The following is an 18,644-nucleotide window of genomic DNA, read 5'->3' as shown; positions in this document are numbered from 1 at the left end:
ACACACACCTACAGAAGAGGTAGCTGTGTAGAATTGTGCACTTTAATTTTTCATTGGTTATGCTATGCAGTGTTTGGTACAGCACGCCCACCTGCCATCAGGGTTGCCAGGTTTGTGGTTTTCCTGCCAAACGGAGCTGGTTAAATGCAGTCCCAGGAGAAAATAACATATATTTAGCTTCTGATGTACAGCTTTTAAGTAAACATTTGGGGTAGAGATGTTTTCTGGATGTTTGCTGGACCTGGCAACCCATAGAGAAGGTCTCTGTAATGACTCAGATTTGCTGTTAGTGGTCTTGACTACTACACTATGGCGGATTCAACCAACTTTCATAACTCAACTACAGTACAGACATAGTATGTTTTTTGTTTTCTGCTAAATGACAGTGTTGATATAAAGCATTGTGACAACAAGTCAAATTTCTAGTATCGTGACAACCGTAGACGAACATGACCCGCGCCAGCTCAGGCGTGGGCGGAGCGGACTTGTATATTTCGGCAGAAATCAATGCAGCTTGGAGAGACTTGAGAGAGAGAGATGGAGAGAGAGGGGGAGAGAGAGGGAGAGAGAGAGAGAGAGAGAGAGAGAGAGTGGGAGATGCTTTGGGGGAAGCGGCGGCGGACTCCATTAATCGCAGGGAGGATCTGCAGCCGACTTCAAAGGAGGCGTGAAACTCAAAGGCTCTGAAAGGGAAGAGCATGCCTCCTGCTCCGTTCCCCCACTTACTCAGCCAGCACAAGAGCTCTCAGAAAACAAAGAGCTGATTGGTACACACGTCTCTCTCTCTCTCTCTCTCACCGTCTCTTTATCTGTCTATCTATCTCTCTCACTGTCATACCTGGTCTTCTCTCCTCCTCCTCCTCCTCCTCCTCCTCCTCTCTCTTATCTTTGATCCTGAAGCCGGTCATGCTAAGTGACTGCACCTGAGCTAAAGTCACACTGACGCATACAAAGATCCACAAGACAGTTCTGCCCAACCAGGCTCTGCCCACCTAGTCCACATTTTGACTGGATCCCACCTACCAAGCACAACTGTACTAGTTTCCTGATTCTGGAGAAGAAAGGCACTCCTAGAAGTCCCCTCCGCGCTTGCCCTTGAACCGAGTTCCAATTCCTAACAGGATCCAGAAAAGCCCCTCAAACCCTCTGTTTCATTCAAGATAGTCTACAAAACCGCCATATCCCAAGATATAGTTAGATAGCAAGGTGGTCTGCTACTTAGCAAAGTCGAGCCTGGCCTAACTCCAGTTTAATTAAGCTAGGTACTTAGGAAGTTAACAGCTGGGGTGACAATTTGTACCAACTCCATTTGCAAATGTTTAAGGGGGGCAGCCTGATCTGTTTTCAAAACTACAGCACCCCTGCCTTCTTTCAGCAAGCGAACACTTGGGGAGGTGGGCAAGCATAAGAAAAGAAATGGAATTGGGGGCACCGGTTCTTGATTGCTTGGTTTATATGTGTTGGGAGCCAGGATAGAGCCAAAATTCGAGTGTGGGACCCCTGAGGACTACACTTGTTTATTGTTTTTCCTGCAACAATGCTTTCCAAAGGGCTGGAAGGAGACAGATAGGTAATCTTTATTTATATTTATATGCAGGCATATGCAGAGCTGGGCCACCTCAGTCATGTGACATGTTTTGTTGATTTTCTAAGTGAAAATGAGTAAACACTGAGTAAATCTACAGAGAACACACATTTTAATGCACAATCACTGTTTATTCACTGAGGTCAACATATTGGGGAAAAAAAAATAAAAGTGAGCAAAGTTTATGCCTCGTTTACATTGTATTCCCAATGTGTTAAACTCAACAAATAAACAGAAATGGCGCATTAACACGTCATATTAAGTTCGCTCAATATAAAGGATGTGCTACAACTTATTTTCACTTAGAAACTTAGCAAAACATGTAATTTGACCAGGGGTCTTAAAACTTGCCTACACAACTGTATATGGACCATTCAACTGACTTCAAACTGCAGTAAAAAAATAAATAAATTAATAAAAACCAATTATTGACCTTATATTATTACAAATATTTACCAGGATTACGTTATGACTTTTTGCATGTCTTCTTTCAAATATTTTTAATTTCCTTTAAAGTGCAAGTGGAAAGATTTAGAATTATCATAAGTCAAATTTTTAAAATAAAAAACAAAAAAAAAAAAATGTTTTCATCTCACAACCAAAACACAAAGAGGTTTAGTCCGTAGGTGGAGCCTAATGTTAGAGCAGGAAGTGAGACTGCATCCCTGTTCCTCATGACCAGATGGTGAGCAGTTAGATCTTATTTTGAAGTAAATGTGTCCCAAAATCTGAAAATCAGTGCGGAACATTAAGAACTGTCACTAGCGAAACATATTTGCAATTAAGTAAACCTTTTTTGTGTTTTAACAATAAATATTATCATTTTAAGTGCGCATAAACGTTCAAAGCTGTGTTGGCTAGTGTTTTTCAGTTCCGCTCAAAATTAGCCTAAATTGTCACTACCGAAACACTTGTTCAAGTGACTGGATCCAAAACCGGGTGCTGAGAGCTTCACTGAACTGAACTGCTTATATCTATATATATATGTGTATGTGTATATATATATATATATATATATATATATATATATATATATATATATATATATATATATGTTGTTCTCAGTGATAGTATTATTGCAACAGGACGTAAACTTGACACTGGTGAATTGTGATAAAGTGCTCAATGAGAACATTGTAAATATTGCACAGAAAAATTGCTGCAAAATATAATCAGAAAAAAATATAAACATGCATAGTCATTATTATATTTTTTATTGGTATATTTTTTTATATATATGTATTTATGTATGCATATATATATATATATAATTTTACTATTTTACCATCCATTACTATCATTGTCTTGGTATGGTTTTCTATTTATAGTGGTTCTGTTTAATTATTTTAATTACTAATGTGCCCAATTGTTTTATTTAATTGTTTTGGTTTAATAATCAAATTTGTTTTTAACTCTCCTAATTTTTATTTGTCTTTTGTTTTGTTTTAATATTTTTTTAATCTTTTTATTTTATTTATCTATTTATTTCTTTGCTAGACTTTTTACTATCACAAATTTGTATTTACTCTTTTTTAATAATGCTCGGCTACATTGTTTGACAATGATTGTGTCCCTCAGTGTACTCCCAGTTAAAATAAAGGTTGATGAGCTGCTGAAAAAGTGGGCAGTCATTGTTCAGCTCTACATCAGTATCAGTACTGAAAAAGAGGTATCATACCATCTCTAGTCTTTAAACTGTCTCTTAAAAATTACCATTAAATCTGACAGTCTAATTTCAAAGGAAAGGCTCCTGCAAAGTGGCACATGTGAATGTGCTTGTATGGTAATTAGCTAATTGTGCTAATAAAGTGGAACTGATTAGTGAATATGTTAAATGGGGTCGTGTAGGAGTTAGACTGGTGTACAGAAAGCATTTGAATGCCCTGGAGAACGTGTGATACTGTAGTATTGCCAGGTGTGTGTAATGGTGGACCCGACTAACCAGGGTCCTATCTGGATGGAGGCCCTCCAAAACCTTCGGAAATAAATTTGGTTTCTAATTTTGATATTCTCTGTTATTACAGAAATAAACACTACATGACTGCATGTTCCATGAGAAGCTCTGCTTATCTACTGGAAAGTGAGAAAGCAATAAATGGGCAAACATCTTCTGCCCCGATTCTTTCAGAAGATAGGTGAGCCTAAAGCGCCAAACAGTAAATATGTCACAGTAACATAAGCTAGCCAGCTAACTAGCGATTAGCCACATCTATGGCGATTAGCTACATTTGCAGTCATTTGCAACAAGCACAAGCTGGTAAAGAAGCACAGCACTTAATTCAATGCAGCAAGTAATCAGACAGTGTTTCTGTGATCATAACTAATCGAGATTAGCCTCAGCCCAGCAGCTAACCTGTGAAACACACACTGTTAGCTCCAGAGGCAGTAACTGAGAGAGAGAGAGCAGCACCTCTTCCTTTTCTGATGCAGCTGAAGACATGAGACAGGGTGATGACCAAAGCAGGCAGCTAACAGGTGTTCCAGTCAATAAACCATGTGTTGAGCAGTTTCTGTGAAAATGACAGTAATTATCTGTATTTTTAGTCTTCTCTGTTGAATTTCCCTCTAATTACACTGATTGTTTTGAATATAGACCAGGTTTAAGTCCTATCCTTATTACACTAAAGAAGGACTCTTTCCTTTAATTTTTTTTTGGAGGGGGGAGGGGGAGGGCTGGGCACTTTACTATGCCTAGGGCCCAAATTTCAGTGCTACACGCCTGAGTACAGCGGGTGCAGCGTGTTTCGGTGTGTCACTCACCTTGTAGCTGAGGTACACCAGCAACATGGTTTCCGAAAAGCTGATGAAGGCCACAAGCACCTGGTGGGAGAGAAACGCAGACAGAAAGAAAAAAAAGAGAGAGCAACAGATGAGAAAGCAGACAGAGAAAGAGTGGGAGGAAGCAGTGGGTGGACCTGGGCATAATGCCGCTTACTGTGAAAAAGATGTCTGGGCCAAGTGGCCAAACAGCGAGAGGACAAAACATCCACAGACACACACCTCTTATGTGAGCGTTTGTGTGCGTCTGCCTCTCTGTCTGAGTGAGGTTCTGGGCTCTGCTGCATTCATTTGGTCTGCATGTTTGTGCCTGTCTGTATCTTTGAGCAATGCAGTGCGATCTGCTGTGTATGTGTGTAGAAAAGGTTAATTGTTCTGACCTGTAGTGCCCAAAGCGGCAGAGGTCTGTTCACCCAGATAATGAGGGACCTGGTGGCACGGGGTCCGTTATTGTGTGGCAACAGAGCGACATACAAAGAGAAAAACAAACACGTCAGAAACGCTCAGATAAAGATCAGCGCATTAACCCCGTCACATGGTTCACTATTTCCAAACACAATTATTGTTAAAGTGACTGGGCTTAAAATCCAATTTACACAATGTTTCATGCACTGCAAATGTAGTCAATCAGCCAAGACATGTTTGGTGTCTGAAGTTTGCTTCTTTAGTTTGCACTGGAGCTACAAGGCTAATGTAGCTAACAAGTAAAGAAAGCGTATAGCTACCGGTTACCCAGGTGTGATGAAAATAGCTGACGTTGTCAAAAGTTGATGTGAGATTCTCAAATGTAGAACTAAACATACTAAAAGTTGATGCTGTAGAAATGTTTATTTCACATTCCTATAGCTATGTTCAACCTTTCGCCTACATTCTTAAAAAAGATGGTTCTTCCAGTGTTCTTTAGTAAAGGGAATGGTTCTTTGCATGCTATATATGGTTCTATATAGCACCTTTTTGAAAAAAGGAAGGGTTCTGCTTTTGTTACAATGACATGGGTCCTTTGGTGGTGGTGTGTTACTGTGTGTTGTGCTGGAACGAGTGGATCAGACATAGCAGTGCTGCTGGAGTTTTTAAACACTAAGCACTTTTAAACTAAGAATAGTCCACCAACCAAAAACTATCCAGCCCACAGTATCCTGTGACCGCTGATGAAGTAATAGAGGGCGATTCATGAGCTTTCGTCTCTGACTTTACATGTAAAGGTGGACCAACAAGGTACTGTGTCTAATAGAGTGGACAGTGAGTGAAAAGACTCCAGTACTGCTGTGTCTGATCCACTCGTACCAGCACAACACACACTAACGCACCACCACCACATCAATGTCACTGCAGTGTTGAGAATGACCCACCACCCGAATAATCCCCTTCGGCTTTTGCCTCACGTGAGGAGGCGAGGAGAGGAGAGACAACCAATATTAAAAGGCTGTATTGTTTCTGTAATGAGAATAAGATCCTCACGACGGAAACAATACACAGTTTCTTAGTGGTATCAACGTCCACTGCGTACAACTGGATGTGGGGCTGAGGTTAAGGCAACTTTCTGGCAGGCCAAATCAAACATCTTCAGGGGACAACTTTGGCCTGTATGCCACATTTTGGATGACCCTGCTTCAATAAACCTGGTTAGTTTTTAAATGTAAGTTATCAAGAACAGACAAAGAAGACTCATTTTACACTTTTATAGAAATATTTTTTACACAGGTGTACCCAAACTTCTGACAGGTGGCGCAATCAGTGGAAGTGCCATAAATATGAGCACGCATATATTCCCGAGCACTTTGCTCTGGCTTTAAATGAGGAATACGCTCGTTTTTATGTGCAATACATTTCTCAGCGATGCGAGGATGTTCCCCAGACGCTAGACTGATCGAAAACGAACCGTGGCCTTGTTAAGTACAGACTCCAATCGGCTCTGCTTTAATTTGGCCAAATAAATGAGGTCATAACAGCATAACACACCAAAGCTCAGCGTGAGGAACAGCTTGAAGGGTTAATGACACACAGCCGCTTTCTCTTCTCAAACACAGAGTATGAGAGAGATCCTTGGCTAAATATAGCCTTTCATTATCATATTGGAAGCCCCATTCGCTGGCGTTGTGTTCAGCTGTCAATAAATCAATGCTACAGTAGCCGTGAGACTGAGCAGAGCAGGGAGAACTCAATGGATGATTCAAACTGCTGTGTGTATGTCTTAAAGCGACAGTTTGGTAAAACACATTTGCACAATTTTGATTACCCCAAATGTCAATCAGTCAAGACATGTTTGGCGTCTGAAGTTTGCTTCTTTAGTTTTGTGCTGGAGCTACAAGGCTAATGTAGCTAACAAGTAACTGAAGTTTATTGCAGGGCTGTACAACACACCTTCTGTCGTACGGGCTAGGAGGTAATTAATACAGTGTGAATACAAAAAAGATCACAGTTGCACACATGCAATAGACCGTGTTGCTGTAGTGAATTATTCATAGTCAACTGTTCGCTCTAACTGCATGGTGTAAGTGTAATATCGAACATTTCCTCACTGCCCAAGGCATCGCCTTAGTGTAGATGTGAGTAGGGCCACAGGTTCTGTTTATGGTAGTTGTAGTCCAGCAGGTAATTTGAGGCAGCACAAAAAAAGACAAAATGCCCAAGAATTGTTTGGCCCTGTAATGTTGTACATAAAGCCAGCAACGATTTAAGAATTTACAGTTGTATGCAAAAGTTTGAACACTCTCAATCAAATTGTTCTCGATTTTCTACGCAAAAATATGTTAACACGCATCCTCTACAGTGAACAAATTACATTATCCTACAGACTTTATATATATTTGCTGTATACAATTTCTATATATTTGCTGAGTTTAACACATCGTAAAAAATAAAACATATTGTCACTGTCCAAAGAAAAACAAGAATCTCAAAAAAAAGAAGGAGAGGTTAAAAGTATTAGTTACTTTTACAGTAAATTAGTGGAAAGAGATTTTATTCTAAGCAATTTTGGATAATTTCTGTTGGTCCAATCATCATGACATTTTCACACAATGTAAAGGGCAGCTGCTGAGCTCAAATGATGCAGAAAAATAAAAAAAAGGAGGTACATGTTTTTCATTGGACAGCGACGGTATAATATAAAGTGTGCCATAACTTTTGCGCAGGCTGCATTTTATTTTTTTCCCACCAGTATGTGACACTCAGCAAATAACCAGCAACTGTGCATTAAAATGTGCAGAAGTGTGTTCTTTGTTGTTCACTTACTTTCACTTAGAAAATCAACAAAACAGGTCATTTGACCAGGGGTGTCCAAACATTTGTATACAACTGTAGAGTTTGCCTGCAGGAAAAAAAAGGCAATCTTAAAAAAACTGAGGCACCCCCTGCTATACCTACTGCCTTTGCTATCTTCAGCCTGTTTTTTAAAGAATTAACTGGTTAAATTAAAAATGGCATGATAAATAACATTCAGCCTCACCTTCAGCTGATAAAGTATTTTGCTTCCCATTTTGAAATGTATGACTCCAATTATACGTTCACTCCTGCTTGTGTGGGTGTCTTCGCATTCAATGCTAGAATGCTAATAGCGCCCCCTTGTGGGGAATTTGAATTATAGTAGAGAAAATTAATTATGACAGCTTAAAATACAAACCTTCTACATGCTGTTTTGTTTTTTTTTATTTTCACAGTTAAAAGTCAATTTGTTGAAATTATTAATACTTTTTAGGATCAATTCATGTAGTTTGTATCTCAGTGTTAAAAAAAACTGTGCTACACTGGCAACTTTTTATAGTACCAGTTCTACCTCCTCAAAAAGTTCATGTACAACCCTGGCTAATTACACTAATTAGCACTGTGCAAAGTGACACTATATCCCAGTTAAGTAATCTCATAGACATTCTATATTTTCATATTTTGTATAATTTCAATAGATGTATGTTATAGATTGACAGAAACCACATAGTGTTTTTACAACTCGGCATGCTTTGAGGAAAGTATCTGATGGTTCAGGCATGCAGTTTGTACGATGCAAATCAGTTTCCATTTCTTCATCACTACTTAGCCTCTTAGCTCCAATGTAAAACTAAAGAAGCCAACTATACACACGTCTTGGCTGTTTAGACATAAACATGTCTTGGCTGGTCAACTTTATCTGAGGTAGGGAGGAAACTGTAAATTAGATTTTTCATCGAACTATCGCTTTAACTCTCACAGGCCGGTCTGAGGCTGTGTGTATGAGACAGGCCTGACGCTGATATAATGAGGATGTATTATTATTGCTGCGTAATGGGCCAGCGCCTGCAGGTCCGGCGGGCGCTCTGGGAGACGGATGGTCCGGATCGATTAGGTTCTGTTTTTCCCCTCATTAAAGGAACACTGCTGATCTATCCACCGGCCCCCTCTGGACCGTGCCCAATGTCTTCAGCCGTTTCATTTCGAGTCGCAGACACTTACCAGTCAAAGTGGCTTTTGTTCTGCGCAGAGGCATTCTGTCTGAGACAGCCGGGGCTAGGGGGGGAAACACATACACACGAAGAAAAATGAAGAAAGTAGCAGTGGCTGCCGCTCGATACTGATATCTAAAGACCTATCCATCTTTTCCAGTTCACCCCATCTGCCTCTTGTGTTCCCTCGGTATTCTCCCAACTCCAAGCCCAGGGGTGTAAAGTGCTGGTCTGGGAGTCCAGCCCAGTTTGGTGCTTTCACTGCTTTAAAGAGGAATTTTCAAAATTCCTGCATAATTAAATAAGTAAGATGTAAACAAAGTCATTCAGAGTGCTTTGATGTGAAATTCTCTGTTCTGAGGAAACCTACAGAGTCAGAAGTGTTCACAGTGGTGCTGATAGGAACCAGTCTGAAGAGTCTAATATCTCTAAAAGCTTCCTCACAGAAAGATATTACATAAGTTACTACTGCCTGATGCCTGAGACACTGGTTTACAGAAGTTTTAAGATAAGATTTTAGCCTAAAATATATTCATGGTGGAGAGATATATGCAGGGCGTGGTAAGGCAAAACACTATTTTCTGTTATAAACATTATATATAAAAACCCCTGGTTCCACCACGGTAGAGAAATCAAAGTTAGGGAAGTTGGTAAGATTGTATTTGGATAGTCCACTTTAGATGCTTTGTAGATACTTAATTTACTTTCAAGTTACATTCAGCTAAATATCTACAAAACTGATCATAATTTTCTTTAAATCTGGCTCTAATTCTAATCCTAATCTTAACCTCAACCCAAGACCTAAACCCAACCATCACCCTGGTCCTACCCCTAACCCTGGTCCAAATCCTAACCCTAAACCCACCACTGTTTAGAATCAACTGAGTTTCAACAGATAGTTTGTTAACACTTTCATCTGTAGAGAATCTATAGGGGACTATAGTGGACTATCCAAATTAAGATTAAGATTAAGTGACCCTTATTAGTCCCAAAATGAGGATATTTCACCTCTGCAATCTAACCCATCCGTGCAGTGAAACACCACATACACACTAATGAACACACACACTAGGGGCAGTGAGCACACTTGCCCAGAGCGGTGGGCAGCCCTATCCGCAGCGCCCGGGGAGCACTTAGGGGTTAGGTGCCTTGCTCAAGGGCACCTCAGTCATGTACTGTCGGCTCAGGGGATCGAACCGGCAACCTTCCGGTTGCAAGCCCACGACTGCCAAATAAAGTGAGACCTTAAAGTTTCTCTACAATGAAACATTCAAACCACTTTGAATGTCTTTTTTTTTACATCTTCTTTATTGGATTACAATACATCAATGAAACCTGATAATTTTCCAATATTTCCACAAAGCGTTTACACACAGAACAATAATACTAATTATAATAACAATAGTAATATTAATAACAACAATAACAACATTAATGATAATAATAATGATATTTTTAAGACAATTCCTGAAGCAGACATGAGAGCAAACTCACAGTGTGAACTAAAGCTTCATCTTTGTTAGCCCCTTGAGGCAGACTCAAAAAAAGCATATTTTTCTTTTTTCTGATGGCTTATGAATGTGGTACAACAAAGCCGAAAATTCTAAGATTGTCTTTTAAATTGTGCTGGCAATTACCTATTTGAACAAGAAAACATATGAAGTCGAATGGGAATATAATACGAGAGCTGAGAGATGACTGTGTTTTTCCCAGTACCCGAAGCTGTTTTGTCTGATGTTTGTAACTGGCACTGTGGTCTGAGGATACTGTAAAATATACACCGTAACAGAGGTGGCCTTTTGTATAGGCATGATATCTGCCTGCCACAGTGGCACACAGAGCCCAGGCCCCTGTGCATGTTTAATCAGTGCAGCTCAAGTGCTACATTTCCAGAACATCTATGTTAGGTACAATAAATGTGGACATCACATCACCCAACATGTTTAAATGTTCAGTAATGCTCATTGGTAGAAGTTTCAGAGCCATCAAAGCCAGCACAACCAAACAGCTTTTCCCCCAGAGCTGTAGCGCTCATCAACCACAGTGGACACCTCGCACTTTAAACTTAAACTGAAACCTACAATCCTCCCTCATTGTATTACCGTTTAACTCCTCTGTAACACAATGATTATTTGAACAACTGCACAAATGATCATTTCTACAAATGTTCAGATCATTCTGTAATATTCTGTATATAATAGTTGTTGTATTGTATGTCTCCTCCTGTATATGTACAGATATTCACACATCTCTTTGACTCCTTTCACATTGACTCATTATTATTATTATTTCTTATTCTTTATTCTATTTATTCTACTTTTATTTTATTTATCCCTTAGTTAAATACCTGTTAACAGTCTGTGTACTTGTGTATTTGTCAGTAGTTTGTGTGCTCGTCTGGTCTGTTCAGACTTGTGTGCACTCCCCAAGACAAATTCCTTATATGTGGCAAAATAAAGTGATTCTGATGTGAATTCTAGGGCCTTGGTGTGGTTTACACGAAATAAATCAATAAATGAATAACACTTTTTACAACGGCCGTAAAGTCACTGTCACTGCTCACCACGGTAACTCGGTTAACTGTCCCTGGGCACAGGCCATTTTACCATTTTCAAGTACATTTTCTGTCAGCTTGGTCTAATTTGTCGCCTTGGTAACAGAGAGCATTTTGGCTGGTGATGGACATGGACACCCTGACTTGGCCAACTCTCTCTCCAATCACCTATACTTCCCTACACATCTATTCTTTTCACCTCACACTGCTCTGCTGTAAAATTTCCATTTGAGCATTCGCTCTGTGCTTGGCCTCCCTTCACAAGTACTCCAGGCTTTACTCTCTCTCTCTGTCTCTCTCTCTCTCTCTCTCTCTCTCTCTCTCTTTCTCTCTCTCTCGCTCTACCTCTTTCTCACTCCCACTAGGAGTCCGGTTTCCTATTTTCGCATGGCTCTGCCCTCTCCTCACCTGCGGCTGGCTTTCTCTCTCACTCTCGTACATACACACAATCATTCTCAGCAGGTTCTGTCTCACGTTGTCCACCAAAGTTCTTCAAACTCCAACTTGTGGAGGCCCACAGCTCTACACAGATTAAAGGTTTGCTCTACCAAACCTGATTCACCTTAAAAGACCTTCAGATGGTTTAGAGCAGGAGAACTTTAAATCGTGTAGTGCTGAGAATCTTCAGAACTGGAAATGGACAACTACATTCCAACCCTAAGAGTTTAGCCCCAGCCTGAAGATTAGAGATGGAAGGATCGATCGACTATGTTTTGGTAGCAGCTGATTTTCAGGCCAAATATGCCTATATTTCTCTAACTTAGCCAATCCTGAGAGCTGATCAGTGACGTAAAACGAGCCGTTTTTTGAGAGTTAGGGGTTGCGGCCTGACTGCTGTAACCCAGCGTGAGCCTCCTTGGTTACGGGACCCTGCAGTTCCTTGTTCAAACAGTAGGTGGAAAAACAGACATTGACTTTTGACTACAGGACTAAAGGCCTATTCCCACCAGTCTGATTGTTGCAGACAAAAAAATGCACGTTAAATTTTGATAATTAACATAATTTGATAATGATAATTTGATAATGAGTCCAAAACTGACGGACTGCGATGCTGCGTAATTTTTTTTTATCTGAGGCCGCTCTTTTTTTCTACATTGTACGAATGCGTTACAATCAGGCTCCACTGTCATGGATTTGGCCTAAGAATGTGTCAGGATGGTGGCAGAACTCTTGCTTGAAGCAGAGTAAAAAAACATATACAACAAGCAAACGCTGAGTAAAAAAGTGCAGAGATTAAAGACTTTATACAATAACTGAAAGGCTGAAAGTGTGTTACAGCAACTGTGTTTAACCATAGCTCCTTTTTTTCCAATTTTCTCACCAATTTAGTCATATCCAATTCCACCCACGAGTTAAGACTCCCCCAATCACGACACCCCCAGCGCTAAGAGGGTGAAGGGTAGCACAGGCTTCCTCTGAGACCTGTGAAGCACCACCACATCTTTTCTAACTGCCACTCACACTATGTGATTGGACAGTCACACGCTGTCCCACAATGCTTCGGACTTGGTGTAAAGGTCTCACTACGCTTTCGTTCGAAAAAATCATACTTGGGCTTAACAGTCTAACCCCACCATCGATTTACTTCAGCCACTGGCCGATCGTGCTGATGGTATCGGCCCCAAAGACACATGAGGGAAGACTGTTTGAGGGAAGAGGGAGAACTCTGAGAACTTGGGCTGGAGTTCTGGGCAGCTTCTGCCTGTAGCTAGAAGGCCAGATCCCTCCTCATAGCTGTAGTAGGAATGATGTAGGACTGAGGAACAGGGACGAGAAGGGGTGGAGGTGGCACTTTGTCACAGAAGGTGAGGATGTGAATTTATAGCATATTACATTGGAAGAAGGAGGGGTTTCAGGTATGTTCCTCCCCCAAAACTTTGGTTATAATATAACTACATTTAATACAGTTCAGAGATAAAGTGTTGGCCTAAAATGTATGTTTTTGTTAAGTACAGGGCATTTTGGTACAAAATAGTCTCACATTTGTTTCAAATTTACCACTATTTAACCATCTTCAATATTACTTATAAAATCTCAGAGACGTGTAGGTTCCTTGGTTGTTTCAGATATTGAATAAAAATATTTGCTTTGCAGACATCACGAGCGCTGCTTCCCACCACCACAGCAAAGAAATCCAATCTGGCAGGTTTCTTTACAACACACCATTTCACATCAAAACACTCTGAATGACTTTGTTTACATCTCAGTGATGAAATTATGTTGACACTTTGATAAAATCAGTAGAATTCCCAGGACACATCATGACTGCAATAAATAAAGTAAATAAAAATATTTGCGCTGCAGACATCACAACTCCTGGTTCCTATCACAACCACTGCAAAGGAATCCAAGCTGGCAGGTTTCTTTGCAATGCACTATTTCACATCAAAACACTCTGAATGGCTTTGTTTACATCTCAGTGATTACATTTTGTTGACACTTTGATCAAATCAGTGGAATTCCCAGGGCATGTCATGATTGTGATATGTGGCCAAGTAACTGCAATGTGGTACTTGTTGGCTAGTAGGCAAGATTTTGAGGAGCAGGGTTTGGACCCCTCTCTCACCAGTCTCTCTGCTCGTGCGGGTCATCCAGCAGCACTCGGACGATGTAGAGCAGGCAGCTCACCACCTTCAGGAAGAAGTTGAAGAGGCGCACTCTCAAACCTGCAGCAACACAGATCAAAACTGAACCAGGTAGCAAAACCAACAGAACGACAGAGACACATGTCTGGACAGGTACTCTCGGACAGCTTGAGACAAGACAGCAAAAAGGACAGCACATGGAACGGACATGAGCAAGCTGATAGGCTAGCTGCAGCAGCGTCAGGACCAAAGCAGAAAAACAAGACTCTTGGCACAGGAACAAAAATTAAAACTGGAAATTAAAAAGAAACACCACCAAAGGCAGCAGCAGTTGGGGCAGCGTGGCATTAGCCACACTGACCAACTCACTGACCACCACACTGACCTCAACCTCAACACTGTCCACCACATTGACCACCACACCCTCATCACACTGACCACCAGGGCTTAGAAACTGTACATGGAATTCAAAACCTGAAAATAATATTTTTGAAATAACAGAAAAAAAATGATTTTTCCAGAATCAGAAATAGGACATTTACTGTATTTCATTTTGGTGGATTCTGAACGAAAACAGTATTTTTCCATTCCTGCTCAAGCGCTCTAGATTCCATCAGCAGTTGGTATCTAGTTAGGATAAAATAAATAAGCAGTTGGGGCTCCTGAGTGGCACAACCATCTAACTGTACGTTCACATTAGGATGCAACAAGTTCCTATTGCTGCCTTATGTCTGTCTCTTGTTGTCGTGTGTGGAGGTGTACAATGTCCAGCTTCTGATAAGAAGAAAATGTAAAGGAGAATGTAAAACATATGTTCTATATATGTATTGCCATTTTGTTTAAAATATTAAAAACAATTGGGAATAGGAATGAAATACTGGTGGGAACAAAAAGTTTGAGAGTTCAGATACCAGGGACTTTGGACTGCTGTGCCTAAGTAATCATTCAGATCCCAATCATTTAGATCCCATGCGTCAGACACAAGGCCCGTGGGCCAAGTCAGGACGTTGGCACAATCCTATTCGACACCCAAAATTAGTTTAATTTTAAATTAACGTTAGCCCATTTCACCATGAGCTGGCACATTTTGAACAAACAATGGTCAGTTGGGGTCATGGCAAAATGTTAAGCAAATATAAAATAAAAACACAGCTGGCCCACAGATTTGTTGAGACTTTTTTAATATGGAGATTAAGCAGAAGTTTTTCTCTTGTTGCTGGTCTCTCCACCACTATGTCCCTTCCTGTTTGTTGCTAAATCATGGCTACAAATTGCCTACCTCCATAGAAAATGACTGGTCACCTGTCGCTCTGTCACCTGCTAGTGTGAACGTATGGAAAATGGTGGCCCGGTCATTGGGAAAACGCAAGTTTGATCCCTTGCCAGGAGTCCAATAGATCATCATTATCCTCGCTCTCTTTGGGTAGGAAGAGTAGCCATCCCCCTCCCACCATCGCTCAGCGTAGAGCTAGACAATGCAGGCGTCTGTTTGCTGAAGTAACTGTTAGTGTTCTCCTCCAAGCGTGTTGAGCTGTCCAACAACACTGTGTTAGCAGCAGTTAAAAGATGCGGTGGGCTCTTTTGTGGCTTCAAATGACTTGGCGGAAGCTCATGCTAGCCTTTAGTCTCTCAGCTTGGTAGCACAGTGTGATGGAGGAGATCTAGGTGGCAGATGGAACTGACAATGACTAACTTGTGAAGAAAACTGGGTTAAAAATAGAGAGCAGTTGATACATTTACTCAAAAAATTTATAGAATAACTAGTCAGGCTCTTCACATACAGTCTACCAAGCATATTTTAAAACTACTGAAATAACAGCACCACCAAATCAGTCACACTACATGTATTTAATAAAAGTTTAACACCAAGAAAGAAATGATATTAACTAATAGACTTTTTTCTCTCCAACTTAGTCAGAGTCAATTCCACTCGCTAGCTAGGACACCCCCAGTCCCACGATGACACTGAGCTGAGAGGGTGAAGCACATGCTTCCTCCGATACACATGAACCACATCAAACTGCTGCTAATGCAACATCACTGGACAGCTCAGCATGTTTGGAGGAGAACGCTAACGTGAAAATTCCGTCACGTCAACTAACAGACACCCTTCTTAACGAGAATCTCAGTGGGAGAGTGGGAGGCCAGCCTACACACGCAGAGAGTGAGGCCAGTTTGGACTCCTGGTCATGGATGACAATGGTATCATCAAGAATCTCCCAACAAAAAGCCCTGTTTAAACGGTTGTGCCAATCAGGAGCCAGTTAACCACTTTTCACTCTGTAAGTTAAAAGTGTTTTTTTCTTGTTTTCAAATGTACTTTCAATTGTTACTTCCATTCCCTGTTAGCTGTTTCCAAACTCTGGTGTCCACCACACTGTCCACCCACAGGAAGAACTCACTGGATCTTTGGTTTTTGATGAAGAACAGCTTTAGGCGTTCCTTGAATGTGTTCTCGTTCACATAGAACTCTACCTGCACTCTGGAGAAAAGCCGCCATGGACAGAAAGAAAGAGAGAGGGAGAGAGGGAAGGAAGGAAAAAGAAGGATGGTGTAAGAGTACATGGAAGAAGAGACAGGGTTAGCCGTAGTGAGATGTTTTTATTATGGTAACATGAACAGGAGTAAATTGGAGCAGAAATATGTTACAGTGTGTGTATGTATTAAAGGCTAATGGCCTTGAGAGAAACCGGTCTTTGGCACAGACAGCAACTGCTGGCCTTGTTATCTCATTCAGTTAAATATAGCGCAACAAATGATGAATTCCCTTTAAAGCTCAGCCACTAAGACTGCTTTCACATTTTACAGTCCTGTTGGCTCAGCACGATTTTACTCAGATCCAATCTTTTCCGTGACGTTTATGTTTGTAACTGATCCACTTCTGTCATCAGTGTAGTGTGAACATTCCTCGGGCTTGGAAAAAACACAGCATGCACACATTTTAGTGTAATTAGCCACTGTTGTTAGCTGCTACTAACATGCTGCCCACTTTGGATGGTTCTGATCTGACAGTTCTTATTACAATCGCAGGGCCGCTTATCAGATATGTCTGTCTGATCTAGGACTGTGTATGAAAGTGGTGCAAATCAGATTTAAAAAAAGATTTTTGTGTTCATAGTGTTCTAAAAAATCTATAAAATGAATTTGTGCCACTTTAAACCTGTAATGTCGACATTTACATGTTACATTTACAGCCATCACTTCATTCCACATGTGTAGTGCAGACCTGGATGAACATACTGTCACATGACTACAACCAAATAGAGTGATACAAACACACTTGTTGTTCTAATATCCCTTATGCTGAGAATGATCCACCACCCAAATAGTACCTGCTCTGTGAGGGTCCATGGTGGTCCTGGCTAACAAAGTATGCAGAGAAACAGATGGACTACAGTCTGTAACTGTAGAACTACAAAGTGCACCTATATAGTAAGCGGAGCTGATAAAATGGACAATGAGCGTAGAAACAAGGAGGTTATGCCTGATCGGTGTATATACAAACTGCCACCTTTACATATATGATATGTGTATACACTGTTCAAAAGTACAAATTATTATTGTTTCCTGTCTCAGAAAAAAAAACCCAGTCACAGAACATCATCATCATCATCATCATCGTTAACCGCTTAGTCCAGATAGGGTCGCGGTAGCAGTTGGGAGAGCAGAGAATCCCAGATGACCCTGTCCCCCGCAACTTCCTCCAGCTCATTCCCGGGGACCCCAAGCCGCTCCCAGGCCAACTTGGAGATATAATCCCTCCAGCGGGTCCTAGGACGACCCCGGGGTCTTATTCCGGTAGGCCGTGCCTGGTACACCCCCACCGGGAGGCGTCCAGGGGGCATCCGGATCAGATGCCCGAACCACCTCAGCTGGCTCCTCTCAATGCGGAGGAGTACGGCTCTACTCCGAGCTCCTCCTGGATGGCCAAGCTCCTCACCCTATCAAATAGAGTGTAGCCCGCCACCCTGCGAAGAAAGCTCATTTCCGCCGCTTGTATTCGCAATCTCATTCTTTCGGTCATTACCCATAGCTCATGACCATAGGTGAGGGTCGGGATGTAGACCGATCGGTAAACAGAGAGCTTCGCCTTACGGCTCAGCTCCCTCTTCACCACTACAGTCCGGTACAGCGACCGCATTACTGCTGCTGCTTGTCCCAGCCTGCGGTCGATCTCACGATCCTTCTTCCCATCACTCGTGAACAAGACCCCAAGATACTTAAACTCCTCCACCTGGGGCAAGTCCTTTCCCCTTACCTGGAGTGGGCATACCATCCTTTTCCGGGCTAAGACCATGGACTCAGACTTAGAGGTGCTGATCCGCATACCAACCGCTTCTCACTCAGCTGCAAACCGCTCCAGTGTGCGCTGGAGGCATCCATGTGATCCAGCCAAAAGAACAACATCATCTGCAAATAGCAGAGACGCCACCCTCCGGCCTCCACACATAATGCCCTCCTGACCCCGGCTACGCCTTGACACCCTGTCCATGAATATCACAAACAGGAGTGGAGACAGGGCACAACCCTGGCGGAGTCCAACGCTAACACTGAAAGAGTCCGACTTAATGCCGAGTATACGAACACAGCTCTCACTCCGGGCATACAGAGATTGAATGGCCCGGAGTAGTAACCCCGGCACCCCATACTCCCGGAGGACCTCCCACAAGATATCTCGGGGAACACGGTCGTAAGCCTTCTCCAAATCCACAAAACACATGTAGACT

The 18,644-nt window shown here is 41.6% G+C and overlaps 1 protein-coding gene across 1 annotated transcript in view; it reads right to left on the bottom strand.

Moving 5' to 3' along the window:
* LOC118806084 (potassium channel subfamily T member 2) overlaps positions 1 to 18,644 on the bottom strand; it is a 154,556-nt gene that overhangs the window by 92,901 nt on the left and 43,011 nt on the right. Inside the window, exons 2-6 of the mRNA XM_036567408.1 lie at positions 16,320 to 16,399; positions 13,899 to 13,998; positions 8,789 to 8,842; positions 4,744 to 4,792; positions 4,346 to 4,405 (exon numbers count right to left, since the gene is read on the bottom strand). Coding sequence (XP_036423301.1) covers positions 4,346 to 4,405; positions 4,744 to 4,792; positions 8,789 to 8,842; positions 13,899 to 13,998; positions 16,320 to 16,399 — 343 coding nt within the window. The remainder of the gene's footprint in view (positions 1 to 4,345; positions 4,406 to 4,743; positions 4,793 to 8,788; positions 8,843 to 13,898; positions 13,999 to 16,319; positions 16,400 to 18,644) is intronic.

The sequence above is a fragment of the Colossoma macropomum genome, unplaced genomic scaffold (assembly GCF_904425465.1).
Source record: "Colossoma macropomum unplaced genomic scaffold, Colossoma_macropomum, whole genome shotgun sequence".
In the NCBI taxonomy this organism is placed as follows: Eukaryota; Metazoa; Chordata; class Actinopteri; order Characiformes; family Serrasalmidae; genus Colossoma; species Colossoma macropomum.
Note: the sequence above shows the minus strand (reverse complement) of the source record. Positions and strands in the feature narration are given on the sequence as shown.